Source organism: Rhinopithecus roxellana, chromosome 22, assembly GCF_007565055.1.
Source record: "Rhinopithecus roxellana isolate Shanxi Qingling chromosome 22, ASM756505v1, whole genome shotgun sequence".
Taxonomy (NCBI): Eukaryota; Metazoa; Chordata; class Mammalia; order Primates; family Cercopithecidae; genus Rhinopithecus; species Rhinopithecus roxellana.
The window spans coordinates 7,770,977-7,785,712 of record NC_044570.1 but is presented as its reverse complement, the minus strand read 5'-3'; the positions used below and the strand labels follow the sequence as shown (position 1 = coordinate 7,785,712).

The window sequence follows — 14,736 nt, the reverse complement described above, 5'->3', positions numbered from 1 at the left end:
TTTCGATTGAACCGCTGAGTCCAGCACAATCTGTTCCTCCCATGGAAAGCTATGAACGCAGTGGGTGACAGTGGCCGCTGTGCCTGGAAACATTCTCTGCTGGTGAACCATGGAAAGAAAAAGCGATTCGTGTTTCTAGCAATAAACTCGTCTGTCTTCTGAGCCTGCAAATTAAATACAGGTGGCCGGGTGCAGTGGCTCACACCTATAATCCCAACATTTTGGGAGGCCAAGGTGGGAGGATCGCTTGAGCCCAGGAGTTCAACAGCAGCCTGGGCAACATGATGAAACCCCGTCTCTACAAAAAATGCAAAAATTAGACAGGTGAAGTGGTGCACAGCCGGGGTCCCAGCTACTTGGGAGGCTGAGGTGGGAGGATGGCCTGTGCCTGGGGAGGTTGAGATTGCAGGGAGCTGAGACTGCACCACAGCACTGCAGCCTGGGCAACAGAGAGACACCCTGCCTCAAAAAAACAGGCAGGGTGTGGTGGCTCACTCCCGTAATCCCAACACTTTGGGAGGTCAAGGCAGGCAGATCATTGAGGTCAGGGGTTCGAGACCAGCCTGGCCAACATGGCAAAACCCATGTCTACCAAATTAGCTGGGCGTGGTAGCATGCACCTGTAGTCCCAGCTACTTGGGAGGCTGAGGCACAAGAGAATCTCTTGAACTCGGCAGGTGGAGGTTGTGGTGAGCTGAGATTGCACCACTGCACTCTAGCCTGGGTGACAGAACGAGACTGTGTCTCAAAAAAAAAAAAAAAAAAAAGAAAGAAAGAAAAAAGGAAAAAAAAAATGATATGCAGGTGGTTAAACTGCATTATATGCAGGTGGTTAAGCTGCACACGCTTCCTTGTCTGGGGTGGCCTAAGGTACAAGGTATCACCTCGGCTTCATCCTAACTGGGGCAACAGCACAAGGATATAGACGTGATGGAACAAGCTCTTTTCTGTAATGTTACAATATGTCTGGTAAGAAGTGGGAAACTTTCTTTTGTTCTTGTGCCATAATTCTGGGAATGTCCCCTGAGCTATGCCAAGTTTCACAAGAGGCCAAAGAATGGTGTGAATGTTTGGGCTGGGCTGAGCACACCTCACACCGGCAGTTCTCAGAATCACCCTGCCAGGGACCTGGGGAGATGTGGAACCCCAGGTCTCACCCCCAGACATCTTCATTCTGTGGTGTGGAGTGAGGCTCATGAGCCTGCATCTTTAACAAACTCCAGGGTGATGCTGAAGGACCCCGCCTTCAGGAGTTCTGGGGCTCAGAGGACAGTAAAGCAGGGCTGCTCGGGGTTCCCTGCTCTCTGTCCCAGTCACCCTTCCGCAGGCAGATGCTAGCCCAGATCCCATTCCTACAGGAAACTGAGTCATTAGCCCCCAATGCTAACGTGGAAACACCGGAAACTGACTTAGGGGCCTCAGCACTTTTTCCAACTTCATGCCAGTCACTCCCCGACTGCTGATCTCCTTTCAAAGTGCTCTCTGCCCTGCAGTTTTGGGCTTGCTCGAAATAAACCCTCCGCCAGTCCCAACTATTAGCAGTTCACGGAGCCCTGTGTGTCTCTGTAAAATGATGAAAAGGCCAACACACACACACACACACACACACACACACACACACACACACACACACACACATATTTAACGGCTCAGTTTGTTGACTACAGCTTTGTTATTCAAAGTAGTTACATTTTATAAAGTCTCAGTGAACACTGAATTAGTGAATAGTGAACTATTGCTCCTACATAAAGACAGGGTTGCGTTCCCAGAGGTCATCAACCAATCACTACCTAAGCGCATTTTATGTGGGTTTCTGTTTAAAGACACCGTAGTGAATAGACATTGTGGAGTCACTCATATTGATCTCGAAGCCAACTTCACTGTAACTCGTGCCTAAATGACGCTCATCAAATGTGTATTTTCCCCATGAGACTGTGCCAGCTTTCCTGTACTTAGGGACGCTCGTAGCATGTCAGCACTGACTTGGGGATATTTGAAAGCACAAAATCACTGACAAAAAGCATGAAAACACAAAACACAGGACACTGAATAGACCCGAAAAGAACCCTGTTGACAGTATGCGCTGGCCTGAGAAGGCAGTGTCTGGCTTTGCTGAACCTCAACTGAGAACATGAGCTACTGAGAAGCTCAATTCTGGCTGGGCGCAGTGGTTCACGCCTGTAATCCCAGCACTTCAGGAAGCTGAGGCGGGTGGGTCACTTGAGGCCAGGAGTTCAAGACCAGCCTGGACAACATGGTGAAACCCCGTCTCTACTAGAAATACAAAAATTAGCCAGGCATGGTGGTGCATGCCTGTAATCCCAGCTACTTGGGAGGCTGAGGCAGGAAAATCACTTGAACACAGGAGGCGGAGGTTATAGTGAACCAAGATCATGCCACTGCACTCCAGCCTTGGTTACAGAGGGAGACTCCATCTCAAAAAAAATAAAAAAGAAAAAAGAAGTTCAATTTTTTTGCTGTTCTGTGCATGAACAAAATCGCCAAGGATAAGGAGAGGAACATAAAAGGTAACTATTGGGTCCTGGGCTAAATACCGCAGTGATTAAATAATCTGTACAACAAACCCTCATGACATGTGTTTACCTAAGTTATAAACTTTCACATGTATCCCCGAACCTAAAATGAAAGTTAAAAAATAAATAAACAAACATTTAAAAAAGGCCGCTGCAGTGGCTCACGCCTGTAATCCCAGCATTTTGGGAGGCTGAGGTGGGTGGATCACAAGGTCAGGAGATAAAGACCATCTTGGCCAACACGGTAAAACCCCGTCTCTACTATAATACAAAAAATTAGCCGGGCATGATGGTGCGTGCCTGTAATCCCAGCTACTTGCGAGGCTGAGGCAGGGGAATCACTTGAACCCAGGAGGCGGAGGTTGCAGTGAGCCAAGATCATGCCACTGCACTCCAGCCTGGCAAGAGAGTGAGACTCTGTCTCAAAAAATAAATAAATAAAAATAAAAATTTAAATGCCAGGAATGTTGATGTGGCAATGACAAATACATTTTAGCAAGTAGGCAAGTTCACAAATACAGAATCCTTGAATGATGAAGATTGCGTGTACATAGGTTAAAACAAGTTAATAACAGTATTTCTCATGGTGTCCAAAATATATCATTGTCTTTCTCAGAAAATTTAAAATCCCTTCCCCTCTGCAGCATCTTGTGAATTAGGTTGTTACACCATGGGACTGATACAGGGGTATCCTGGGCGTGCAGTGGGGGGAGGGGGTCACAGAATTTGGGCCCCTCATCTGCCTCACTGGATCCTCTACCGGGCCATGAAAGCCTATTCCTTCTTTCTGAACCCGGAAAACTTCTATTCACCCTCAAGGCCCTAGGAGAATGTCACCTTCTCCAGGAAGCGCTCCATGATCCTCTCCCTGGCCAACCTGAAGCACTTTCTCACAAGCATTGCCAGAGGCGATTTGTAAGCACATTCCAGTTGAAGGAGCACAGCTCCAGAGCCCAGTTCTTCACTCCAGTAGCAAATTACACATATCTGGGGGGTTTTCCTAAGTCCTCATGCCCAGGCTAATTAAATCAGAAACTTTCCAAGGTGAGATGCAGGTGTCTATATTTTAAAGCCTACCCACGTGATGCAAACGTGTGGTCAACTCTGCAGGCAGGGACCTGTTACAGATTTTAACTTCCTTAATATCTCTTAAAATAGCTTGTCTCTTTTCTTCTATCTCCGCTGACTTATCCAGGCTCTGCCAAAAATAGCCCCAGCCCCTCCCACCTGTTCTCCATGCTGTTATCCAAAGAGAGGCCTTCAGCATGTTAAGTGTCCCTGCACAGTGGTCCGCGTCAAACCCTTCAGGGGAGCCTAAATCTGCACTCCTCAGCAATGGCAACAGAGGCTGCCCACCATCTGGCCCCTCCAGCTCCTCTAACCTGAGATGAACTGCAGCTGCCCCATCATCACTCTTACTGCTTCGCTACCAGGCTGAGACACCCTTCCTCTTCCTTACATCTGGCTTGCTCTGCTCATTCTTGGAAGCTCAGTGTCCAGGGAGGGCCCCTCATGGGAGAAGTCTCTCTGACCCCCTGAGCAAGTGTGGTCCCTGCTCTGTGCCTCCACACATCCAGGCCTTCCATCCACAATGGCGCTTTTATGCCCAAATTGATGCCCTGGTTGTTACCTCCCAGGCAGAGAACAAAAAACAGGGACCAGGTATGTCTTCTCTGTGCCCACAGAAAATAACACCAAGAGCACATTTAACTTCAACCTACGTTGGCTGAAGGAATGCATGAGAGAGCCATGGACTGGGAGGGTGGATGGACGGGCAGGTAAGTGGATGGATGGGTGGGTGGGTGAATGGATGGATGGATGGATGGATGGACGGACAGACGGATGGACGGACAGATGCATGGCTGGGTGAGTGGATAAATTAATGAGTGGGTGGATGGTTGGGTGGATAGCTGGGTAGATGGATGGGTAATTGGGTAGACGAGTGGAAGGATGGGCAGTAAGGGGATGGATGGAGGTACGGGTGGATAGGCAGATGGATGGTTGAGTGGATGGACGAGTTTAGGTGAGTGACTAGGTAGGTGGATGGGTGGATGGATGGATGAATGATGGATAAGTGGATGGATGGCTAGTTAAGTGGATGAGTGGGTGGGTAGATGGATGGAGGTATGGGTGGACAGGTGGATGGATTGTTGGGTGGATGGATGGGTGGGTGGGTAGGTGGACAGATGGATAGATGAATGGATGGACGGGTGAATAGATAGGTGGGTGGATGGATGGATGGATGGATGGATGGATGGATGGATGGATAAATGGATGAATGGTGGATGGGTAAATTGATGAAAGGATGGGTGAATGGATGGACAGATGAGTGGATGGTAGATAGATGGATGTATCAATTGATGAGTGGCTGGATGAACTAAAAGGATGGATGAATGGATGTATGCATGGATGGAAAGATGAATGGAGAATGGATAGATGGATGGACAGGTGCATGAATGGATGGGTAAAGGAATGAGATGCTGGATGGATGGATGGATGGATGGATGGATGGATGGATGGATGGATGAATGGATGGATGGGTAAATGAATGGGAGGATGGGTGGATGGATGGATGCATGGATGAATGGATGGATGGGTGGCTGATGGATGGACTGGGTGGATGGATGGATGGTTGGATGGGTGGATGGATGGATGGATGGATGGATGGATGAATGGGAGGATGGGTGGGAGGATGAGTGGGTGGGTGGGTGGGTGGGTGGATGGGTGGATGGATGGATGGATGGATGGATAAATGAATGGGAGGATGGATGGATGCATGGATGCATGGATGAATGGATGGATGGGTAAATGAACGGGAGGATGGGTTGATGGATGGATGGATAAATGGAGGATTCATGGATGGATGGATGCATGGATACATAAATGGATGGATAAATGGATGAAAGGACACATGAATACCTAGAACACGGAGACCCTGAGGAGCTGGAGAGGCCTCAGTGACTGGTCTGAGACAAGTTCACCACCAGGATTCAAGGGAGTTCTCTTCCATATCAAAATGTCCATCACTGGACATTCTCCTCCCCTTCAAGTCACACTAGTGGTGAAGGCAGGCATCCCTCAAGGTCCACAAGGCCGTGCCTGGGGAGCTATGTTCAGCCCACACACGTAGCCACCAAGTCCCAGGCCCAGCAGCCCCTGTGCCCAGGTCTCGCCACCGACAGAGCTCATGTTCACATGCATTTTTCCCCATGCTGACCACGTGATCACCAGCAAGCTCCTGAACTCTCTGACCCCAGTGTCTTTATCTACCAAAGGCCCATGAGAAATATCTTAAGGGCTCACTGAAGATGAAATAACAAACTGAATGCTCTTTGAAAAATGTAATCCATGGCACAGACGTTCACATCCAAGAAGCAGTCGTGGGAAATCTCGTGTAGAAGGGAAGAAACAGAATATCCAGCAAAATAAGTGATTCTTGACAACTCAGTCACACATGAAGACCCTCCGAGGGGCTTTTAAAAAATTCCTAATAGCGGGACGCAGTGGCTCCTGCCTGTAAACCCAACACTTTGCCAGGCCAAGGCAGGTGGATGGCTTGAACCCAGGAGTTCAGGACTAGCAACATAGGGAGACCCTGTCTCTACAAAAAATGAAAAATTTGGCTGGGCGTGCTGGCTCATGCCTGAGGGAGGCTGAGGCAGGAGAGTCACTTGAACCCGGGAAGCAGAGGTTGCAGTGAGCCAAAATTGCACCACTGCACTCCAGCCTAATGACAAAGCAAGACTCTGTCTCAAAAAAAAAAAAAAAAAAAAAAAAAATAGACTGGGCAGGGTGGCTCACACCTGTTGATCCCAGCACTTTGGGAAGCCGAGGCAGGCAGACCACGAGGTCAGGAGTTCGAGACCATCCTGGCCAACATGGTGAAACCCCGTCTTTACTAAAAATACAAAAATTAGCCGGGCATGGTGGTGCGTGCCTGTGGTCCCAGCTACTCAGGAGGCTGAGGCAAGAGAATCGCTTGAACCAAGGAGGCGGAGGTTGCAGTGAGCCATGATTGCACCAATGTACTCCAGCCTGGGCAACAGAGAGCAAGACTCTGTCAAGACTCTGTCAAGATGAGGAGGAGGACGAGGGAGAGGAAGAGAGAAGAGGAGGGGAGGGGAAGGGAGGGGAGGGGAGGGAAAAGGAAGGGATAAGGAAGGGAAAAGGAAGGGAAGGGACAGGAAAAGAAAAGAGAAAGGAAAAGAAAAGATTAGCCAGGTATGGTGAGGCGTGCCTGTGGTCCCAGCTACTTTCGAGGCTGAGGTGGGAGGACTGCTTGAACCTAGGAAGTTGAGGCTGCAGTGAGCTATGATTATACCACTGTACTCCAACCTGGGTGACAGAGCAAAATCTTTTCTCAAAAATATTTTTTAAAAAATTAAAACGCCTAACATGTCTATAAACCAGACTACCCAGGTAACCCTGGGCAAGAGTGATGTTTCCAAGCTTCCTGCAATGGAGTCAAAGCTGAGAACCTCGGATCTAGATCAGCAAGAGCCACTGGAGGGTGGTCATGCAGGTCCGTGTCTCAAACCGTCACTCAGAAATCAGGAATGCAGGAGGGATGGCCATCACAGTTACTGGTGTGTTTTTAGCCTGGACTCTATAGGATTAAAATATATCCACCAGCCTGGACAACAGAACGAAACTCTGTATCTACAAAAAAGATAAAAATTAATTGAGTGTGGTAGCACACGCCTGTAGTCCCAACTACACAGAAGGCTAGGGTGGGCAAATCACCTGAGCCTGGGGGTTCGAGGCTGCAGTGAGCTGAGATCACACCACTTCAGCCTGGGCAACAGAGTGAGAGCCTGTCTCAAAAAAAAAAGATTGCAGGCTGAGCATGGTGGCTCACGCCTGTAACCCCAGCACTTTGGGAAGCTGAGGCAGGAGGTTTGCTTGAGTCCAGGAGTTCAAGACCAGCCTGGGCAACATAGTGAGACCCCGGTTCTACAAAAAGATTTAAAAAATGAGCTGAGGGTGGCACATGCCTGTGGTCCCAGCTCCTCGGAAGGCTGAGGTGAGAGATGCACCTGCACCCAGGAGGTCAAGGCTACAGTGAGCTACAATCGTGCCACTGCACTCCGGCCTGGGCAAGTCTGAAAAAAAAAAGATTGCGAGCCACTGCCCGGTGATATGTTTATGATATGATGAGTGTCTAGGGGCTTGTGGTTTAAGAGTAGAAACCGCTTCCCATAGGTGGCTGTAGCTGTCCATCTTGTCTGTCTATTGGATGCTATGTTAGCACCAAAGGACCACAGCCTCTTGAGTAAAGATATCAACATAGTGGGCCTCTACCTCCATGGCCACCTCGGCAGGGTCTCAAAAGACAGGTGTTCATACCCATCTCCTGCTTGCCCAGATCCAAACCCTTCCCTGTCCTGCTATTCTATTAAATGCCTAACACTTCTCTCTCAGTGTGTCCCTTCAATTGCTGAGAATATTTTGTGCTGAATTCATCGAAGAAAGCCCTACGTTAATTCATATTTAGAACCCAACCCATTTCCCCCAGAAAAAGATAGCTAGCAACAGCAGCAGAAGACGCCGACTGGCAATATTTGGCTTCTGGCGGTACTTATAAAATCTGTATGCCTCCAAGCCCATTGGCCCTAAAAGACAATGCAGTGTGTTTATTCTTGTCATCATTCCAGTCCATCGTGTTCCTACAGAAACGAAAGTTCCTTCTGGTCAGCATCCCCTCGTGGATCAATGCTTGCCAGGGTGCATTTGGACAAGAATTTTGCAGGGTCAGGCAAAGCAGAAACAAACAAGAGTGAGGCTATCCAGGCTCAGGTGTCTCTGATGAGTAATGCCTGCAGAACCCCTGGAATGTAACAGCTCTGGCCAGTCTGCTGCCTCCTCAAGAAGGGCTGTTAGTTCAACCAAATACATTATCGTCAGCTTTGAAAGAGCGCTCTTGGAGCAACGGCTTTGCTCCCTGAAAAGCTGCAGAAAATCAGACTCTTTCAAGTGCTTCTCAAAAACAGGGGACCCACCCCAGCCCACGACACCACTCAAAGTTGAGAAACCAAAGCGAATTAAAGGGGTTTGCAATCGCTTTCAGACCCATCCAACTGCCGTCCACAATGACGAACACGTATTATATCTCAGCCCAGCCCAGTCCACCAGGGCAGAGGGAGCGGAACAAAAGCTTTGCCCATGTGGCTTCTTTAGCAAGGCTTTCCATGCCCCCTGTGGGCATTTTATCCTCTCCTCTGTTGAATTTTCTTCTCTGCAAGGCGGGTGGCTGCATGCTACTTTCACAGCCCACTTGAGAAACACTGGTTTGAATCTGACTCTGGGGGAGAAGAAAGGAAGTTTCTGGTTTCCTGCTCGGGAAATTTTAATACTATGACGAGGAGACCGTACAAGGCGTGGTGGCAACCCTGAGTCATACTAAAACAAGCTGAAAAACACACCCATGCACCATCTCCTCAAAACTCACCAAGGAACCAAGCCAAGAAAGAATACTGAACAGAAAATTCAGGAAGAGGAAGTCCTTCTGGTCTCTAGAGATGTGAAAAGATACTATCAGTTGGACAAATGGGAGTAGAAATTTTGGTGAGCTACCATGTTTCAGACAACAGACTGGGATAAATCAAAAAAGAATACACTTTGGCAGGCCGAGGTGGATCACCTGAGGTCAGGAGTTCGAGACCAGCCTGGCCAAGGTGATGAAACCCCGTTTCTACTAAAAATACAAAAATTAGCCAGGCATGGTGGTGGGCACCTGTAATCCCAGCTACTCAGGAGGCTGATGCAGGAGAATTGCTTGAACCCGGGAGGCGGAGCTTGCAGTGAGCTGAGATCGGGCCACTGCACTCCAGTCCGGGCGACAGAGCGAGACTCCGCCTCAAAAAAAAAAAAAAAAAAAAGAGTATCAGCAAATCTCAAAAAAAAAAAAAAAAAGTATCAGCAAATCCTCGAGCCCTGGACAGCCTGCAGCCTGAAGCTACACCAGCAACGATGAGACCACATTCACAAGCAATCTGAACCCCACCTCCCCAACTGGGAGAACAGAGGTGAACCATGGAAGACAGCGGAAAATCCTCACGGGCCTGGACCCGGAACCACAGGATTCAGAATGAACAAGCTTCACTAACCAGCCTTTCTCTGCTATTTAGTTGCTGCCCCTGAAGACTCAAAGACTTTGTCTTTCTCTGCCAGTTCTCTAAAAATGGACTGTTCTTTGTTGAGGATACTAGAGCAGCTAGAATCCAAGCCACCTCCTTGAAAACTACCCATTTCTAGGTATCTCCCATGTATCAATGAAAAATGCAAGTTAATAAAGTTTGGTTTGTTTTTCCCGTCTTTGGTTACAGGAGTCCCTTCCAAGTAAGAACGCAGAACAGTTGATTTTTAAAATGATTTTTCAGGTGGCTCACGCCTGTAATCCCAGCACTTTGGGAGGCCAAGGTGGGCAGATCACTTGAGGCCAGGAGTTCGAGGCCAGCCTGGCCAACATGGTGAAACCCTGTCTCTACTAAAAGTACAAAAAATAGCCAGGTATGGTGACATGTGCCTGAATTTCCAGCTATTCAGGTAGTTGAGGCAGGAGAATTGCCTGAGCACAGGAGGCAGAGGTTGCAGTGAGCCAAGATCCTCTCATTGTACTCCAGCCTGGGTGACACAGCGAGACTCTGTCTCAAAAAAAAAAAAAAAAAAAAAAAAAAAAAAAAAAAAAGATTTTTTTTTTCAGTCTGGGCAACATAGCAAGACCCTGTCTCCACAAAAAAATTTAAAAGTGGTCAGGCACGGTGGTATGTGCCTGTAGTCCCAGCTACCGCAGAGGCTGAGGTGGAAAGATCGCTTGAGCCCAGGAGGCAGAGGCTGCAGTGAGCCCTGATTGCACCCCTGCACTCCAGTCTGGGCAACAGAATGAGACCCCACCTCAAAAAAATACTTTTCAGCCTGGTCAACATAGCAAAACCCCATCTCTACTAAATATACAAAAATTAGCCAGACATGGTGGCGTACACCTGTAGTCCCAGCTAACTGGGAGGCTGAGACAGGAGAATCACTTGAACCTGAGATGGAGAGGCTGCCATGAGCTGAGATCATGCCACTGCACTCCAGCCTGGGCAACTGAGGAAAATTCCATCTCAAAAAAAAAAAAAAGACTTTTCCTCCTTCACACCCCTAAAGACACATGGGTCTTATTTCTTACTGTCTATAAATCACAAAGGACATGTAATTCTTTTCCCCTAAAGTAACAAGAGTAATTAGAACATTTTCAGCAGGACTGAAAACCAGCACAAGGTCCATGTGGCTACTGAGAAGTCTATCTCTGGGGGAGGATATCTAAGTCTGAAAACATTCCAGACAGACAGTGTCCATGAAATCCCACCATGATCCCTAAATGCTGAATTGGGAGAAGTATTGTATGAGCCGCATTTTTTTCTAAATGACAGCATGTACCCACCATACGACCTTCAGGAAGAAAAGTGATTTCCAGACAACAATCATTTACTTGAATATCTCCAAAGTGTAAAGACATGTATTTGTATTTGAAAAGTGTCTCATACACAGAGAAAGGAGAAAGAGCTAAAGCAGGAAGTTTTCTTTGTTTTTTTCTTTGAGACTGAGTCTCTGTCACCGAGGCTGTAGTGCAGTGACAAGATTTCAGCTCACGTCACGGCAACCTCTGCTTCCTGGGCTGAAGTGATCTTCCTGCCTCAGCCTCCCGAGTAGCTGGGATTACAGGCGCTCACCACCACGCCCAGGTAGTTTTTGTATTTTTAATAGAGTCGGGGTTTTGCCATGTTGGTCAGGCTGGTCTCGAACTCTTAGCTTCATGTGATCCACCGGCCTTGGCCTCCCAAAGTGCTGGGATTACAGGCCTGAGTCACCATGCCCGGCCTTTAATAGGGAGTTAAATGCAAAGCAATCAACTTTTATCAGAGCCAAACATGCTGGTGGAAAACCAAGGCAAACTCACGGGATGATAAAACCCACTTCCTCTGCCCAGAAACATTCTCCTAATAACTTCCACACACACCCACATGGGCAGGAGACAAGAGCTCTGGAGAGTGAAAAAACGAAGCCCACGCTTGCTCTACTGGGGTGAAGGAATCCTGAAGAGGCCTGGTATTGTTCAAGAGATGTCGATTCCGTAGGTGTTTGGAGTTTTTCAAACTGCACAGGCCGCTGTGCCGTTGCCCGGGGGTGCAAATCAGCCTTTGCTGGAGAGCAGGGATGCACTGGATGTGCGCTGCTCTACTGCCCGGGACGGGGCAGCCCTGATCAGCGCATACATACAACTCCCAAGCTCTCCTCAAGGTTTGCCACCTTCAACACTATTGGCATTTGGGACTAGATGAATTCCTTGTGCTGGGGGCCGTTCTGGCCCTTGAAAGATTCTGAGCAGCTTCCCTAAGCTGCCCCACCCATTGCAGGATGGTAGGAGGTCCCACCCCAGGGTGGCAACCAAAAATGTCTGCAACCATCACAAAGTGTCTCCTCCGGGCCAGCATCGCCCTGTGGGGACGTCCTGCTCTCTACCAAGCTGAAGCCTCCTCTTTTCCTCTATACACTTCCCTCTGTCCATCCATCCCTCACCACATCCCACCTGTACCCCTGAGAATTTATGAAGACACCAAGGAACACAGGGTCCCCAACCCTCTGAGATCAGGCCAGGGCTATCAGCACCAGTGTGAGAACCTACTCCAGGCTCAACGGGGTTGTGCACCTGATGCATATCGCTATAGGAAAATGTGTTCTGAGCATCACCAACTCAAAAGTCAACTTCCTAATGAAACAACATGTGTATTCATATTACTGGGACAGGCTGTTTCTGTCTCCATCTCTAGCAAGGTCAGACTGGAAAGACAAGGTGAGAAGGGTCTCTCAGGGAGATCCATCAGTGCGGACGGCCAGGCCTTCCTCTGCAATTGAAGGACAGATTGGCCCCTGTTATCCCCCTGTCCCACTGCCCTTCCCTACCCACCCACCCCATAGACAGCTACGCTTCCCTTTACTCAAACGTCAGCAGCTTGGAGTTCCTAAGCCCGGTATGCTTCCAAAATCAGGAGTTCCAGATCAACACTGCTGTGGGTTTAAAAACTGTGCAACGCAGTGAGCCGACATCGCGCCACTGCACTCCAGCCTGGCGACAGAGACTCCGTCTCAAAAAACAAAACAAAACAAAAACAAACAAAAAAACTGCAACGACCTGTTTGGGGCTCAGAGAATATAAGGCTTTCCACCCACTCTCCGCCAATGACCTGGAATGCCAGACCAGCCGGCAAAATTTCCCCAGGACTTCAAAACCCAGCCAAGCCCCTCACCAAGACTGACCACTGGGAACCCCTGAGTTATTCGTGATGGAACTAGAATGGTGCCTGTCGCCCTGTCTCCCATCCGCCTGTTCAGATGCCTCTGTTCTCCAGGAAACTGAATTCTTAGGCCACCAGAACTCCCTTGGATATATTTCCCTGACCCCAAGCACACAGTAGATGCAAAGGAAGGAAGGAATGCATGAAGGATGAAGAAATGCATTCGCAGAGAGACAAGAGAAAAACCTTTCATCTAAAGGGTGCCTTGGGAATAAATGCAGCTGATAAAACCCTACAGAGCCATCCCGTTCGTGGTGGCAGCTTGCCCTAAAAGGAAGGCCATTTAGGAAGAAAAGGGAGAAACAGGAAGCTCTGCTTGGAACGTCCCTGCAGGCTGGAGAGTCCTCCAAGTTTTCCTCTACAGAGCAGGCTTCATTATCTCTAACGTCTACCGAGTGAAAGCACAATTTCTAGGATACCCGGGACCCCTTTAAACAGGGTGTAAATCCATTAGCAACTCCTCCCTAAAAATACAGACCCGGTCTAGTCACCACAGCTCTAGGCTGAGCTAGATCCCATCAACACAAACCGGGCCGCCTCTGTCCTCCCCAGGGCTGGGCGTTCCCGCCTCTCCTTCCTAAATATGTCCAACCCTGATAAGGCCGGTCCTGAAGTCTACACTACCTGCAAGCCGGTCTACTTAAAAGCCTGCCTACTTAAAAGCAAAAATGCACTGGCCACTGGAAAAAAGAACTTATAACACACCACATCCAGCAGGGTCCCCGTTTCCCTTTCAAAGGGAGGGAAACAGAAACACATGATTAGAGTAACAATTAGAAATAGGCCCGGTTTAGGCCGTGGGAGGGTGACCGTGGCTCGCTCTTCCCTGGATACTTTTCCTGTTTTCCGAATTCTCCACCGCTACAGATGGACAATTTGGTAAGCACACGTTTCTTTCGGCGCCCCGTGTTGCCTGGCGCACACGCGCTGAAATGCCCAGAGCCTGCATCCAGAGTATTTTTGAACATATTCAGGGCTCAAAGTGTTTTTCTAACTTTTCCTTCCCTTCCCCCCACGAGCCGGGTCTCAGGCTCCCAGCGATTCCAAATTTAGGCCCGGGACGCAGGGCGTGGCTCTGACAGGCAACTCCAGGGCGGCTTCCGCGCGCGGCCTAAAGACGCAGGTCCCCAAACCCTGCGGGGAGATAACGGGGTGGGGTGAGGGGCTTAGGCAAAGGGGCAGAGATCCGTAAGAAAGTCCCCTAGATTGGGAAGAATCGTATGCCACCTTTCCCAAGGCCCCGCCAAATTTAAGAGTTTACAACTCTGACAACAAACGCTGACTTTTCTCTGTGAAATGGCTCCAGGAAAAGCGTTGGGGAGAAAGTGGGGGCCTCCTCCGGGCCTGGGCCCCCGCGGGCACAGCACGTCCCGCTAGGCAGGGAAGAGGGTGCGGGTGTCCCCGCGGGGCGCCCCCTAACCCCGCATCCCAAGCGGATTCCCAGGCCCGGGCCGCGCCCCCCCCCCCCGGCCCCCCACCCGGATCCCTCGGCTCGCTCACCCGGGGCGGCGACCAGAGCACCCAGCAGGCCGAAGAGCAGCAGCGCCAGCGCAGCCCCGCGGGCCATGGTGCGCCCAGAGCGCGCAGGGACCGTCCCCGAGTGCAGCGCGTGGGCGAAGGCAGCGGGACGGATACTCCCCCACGGGCCGGGTGGGGCGAAGCCGGAGGAGTACGCGAAGGGGGCGGGTGAGGGGAGCGGCCCTGCAAGCTCAGGCCCGGCTGCGCCCGCGCCGCCCCGCCCCGTCCCCCCACCCTGGCCTCCACGCGCCACAGCAGGGGCGGGAACGCCGGGTCTGGGGAGGGGACAGAACGGAGAGGCGGGAGGGGATGGCCCCAGACAGCGCCGAGGGGAGCACGGGACACCC

General features: G+C 49.9%; 1 protein-coding gene across 3 annotated transcripts in view; it reads right to left on the bottom strand.

The window, feature by feature from the left end:
• CD99 (CD99 molecule (Xg blood group)) overlaps positions 1-14,607 on the bottom strand; it is a 49,535-nt gene extending 34,928 nt beyond the window's left edge. For 2 of the 3 annotated variants that reach the window (XM_010369195.2, XM_010369196.2), the window contains exon 1: positions 14,372-14,604. In XM_010369195.2, the coding sequence (XP_010367497.1) occupies positions 14,372-14,438 (67 nt within the window). In that variant the 5' untranslated portion in view covers positions 14,439-14,604. Of the gene's footprint in view, positions 1-14,371 lie in introns of all 3 variants that reach the window. The other variant, XM_010369193.2, reaches the window with a different exon arrangement.
• Positions 14,608-14,736: the final 129 nt, after the last annotated feature.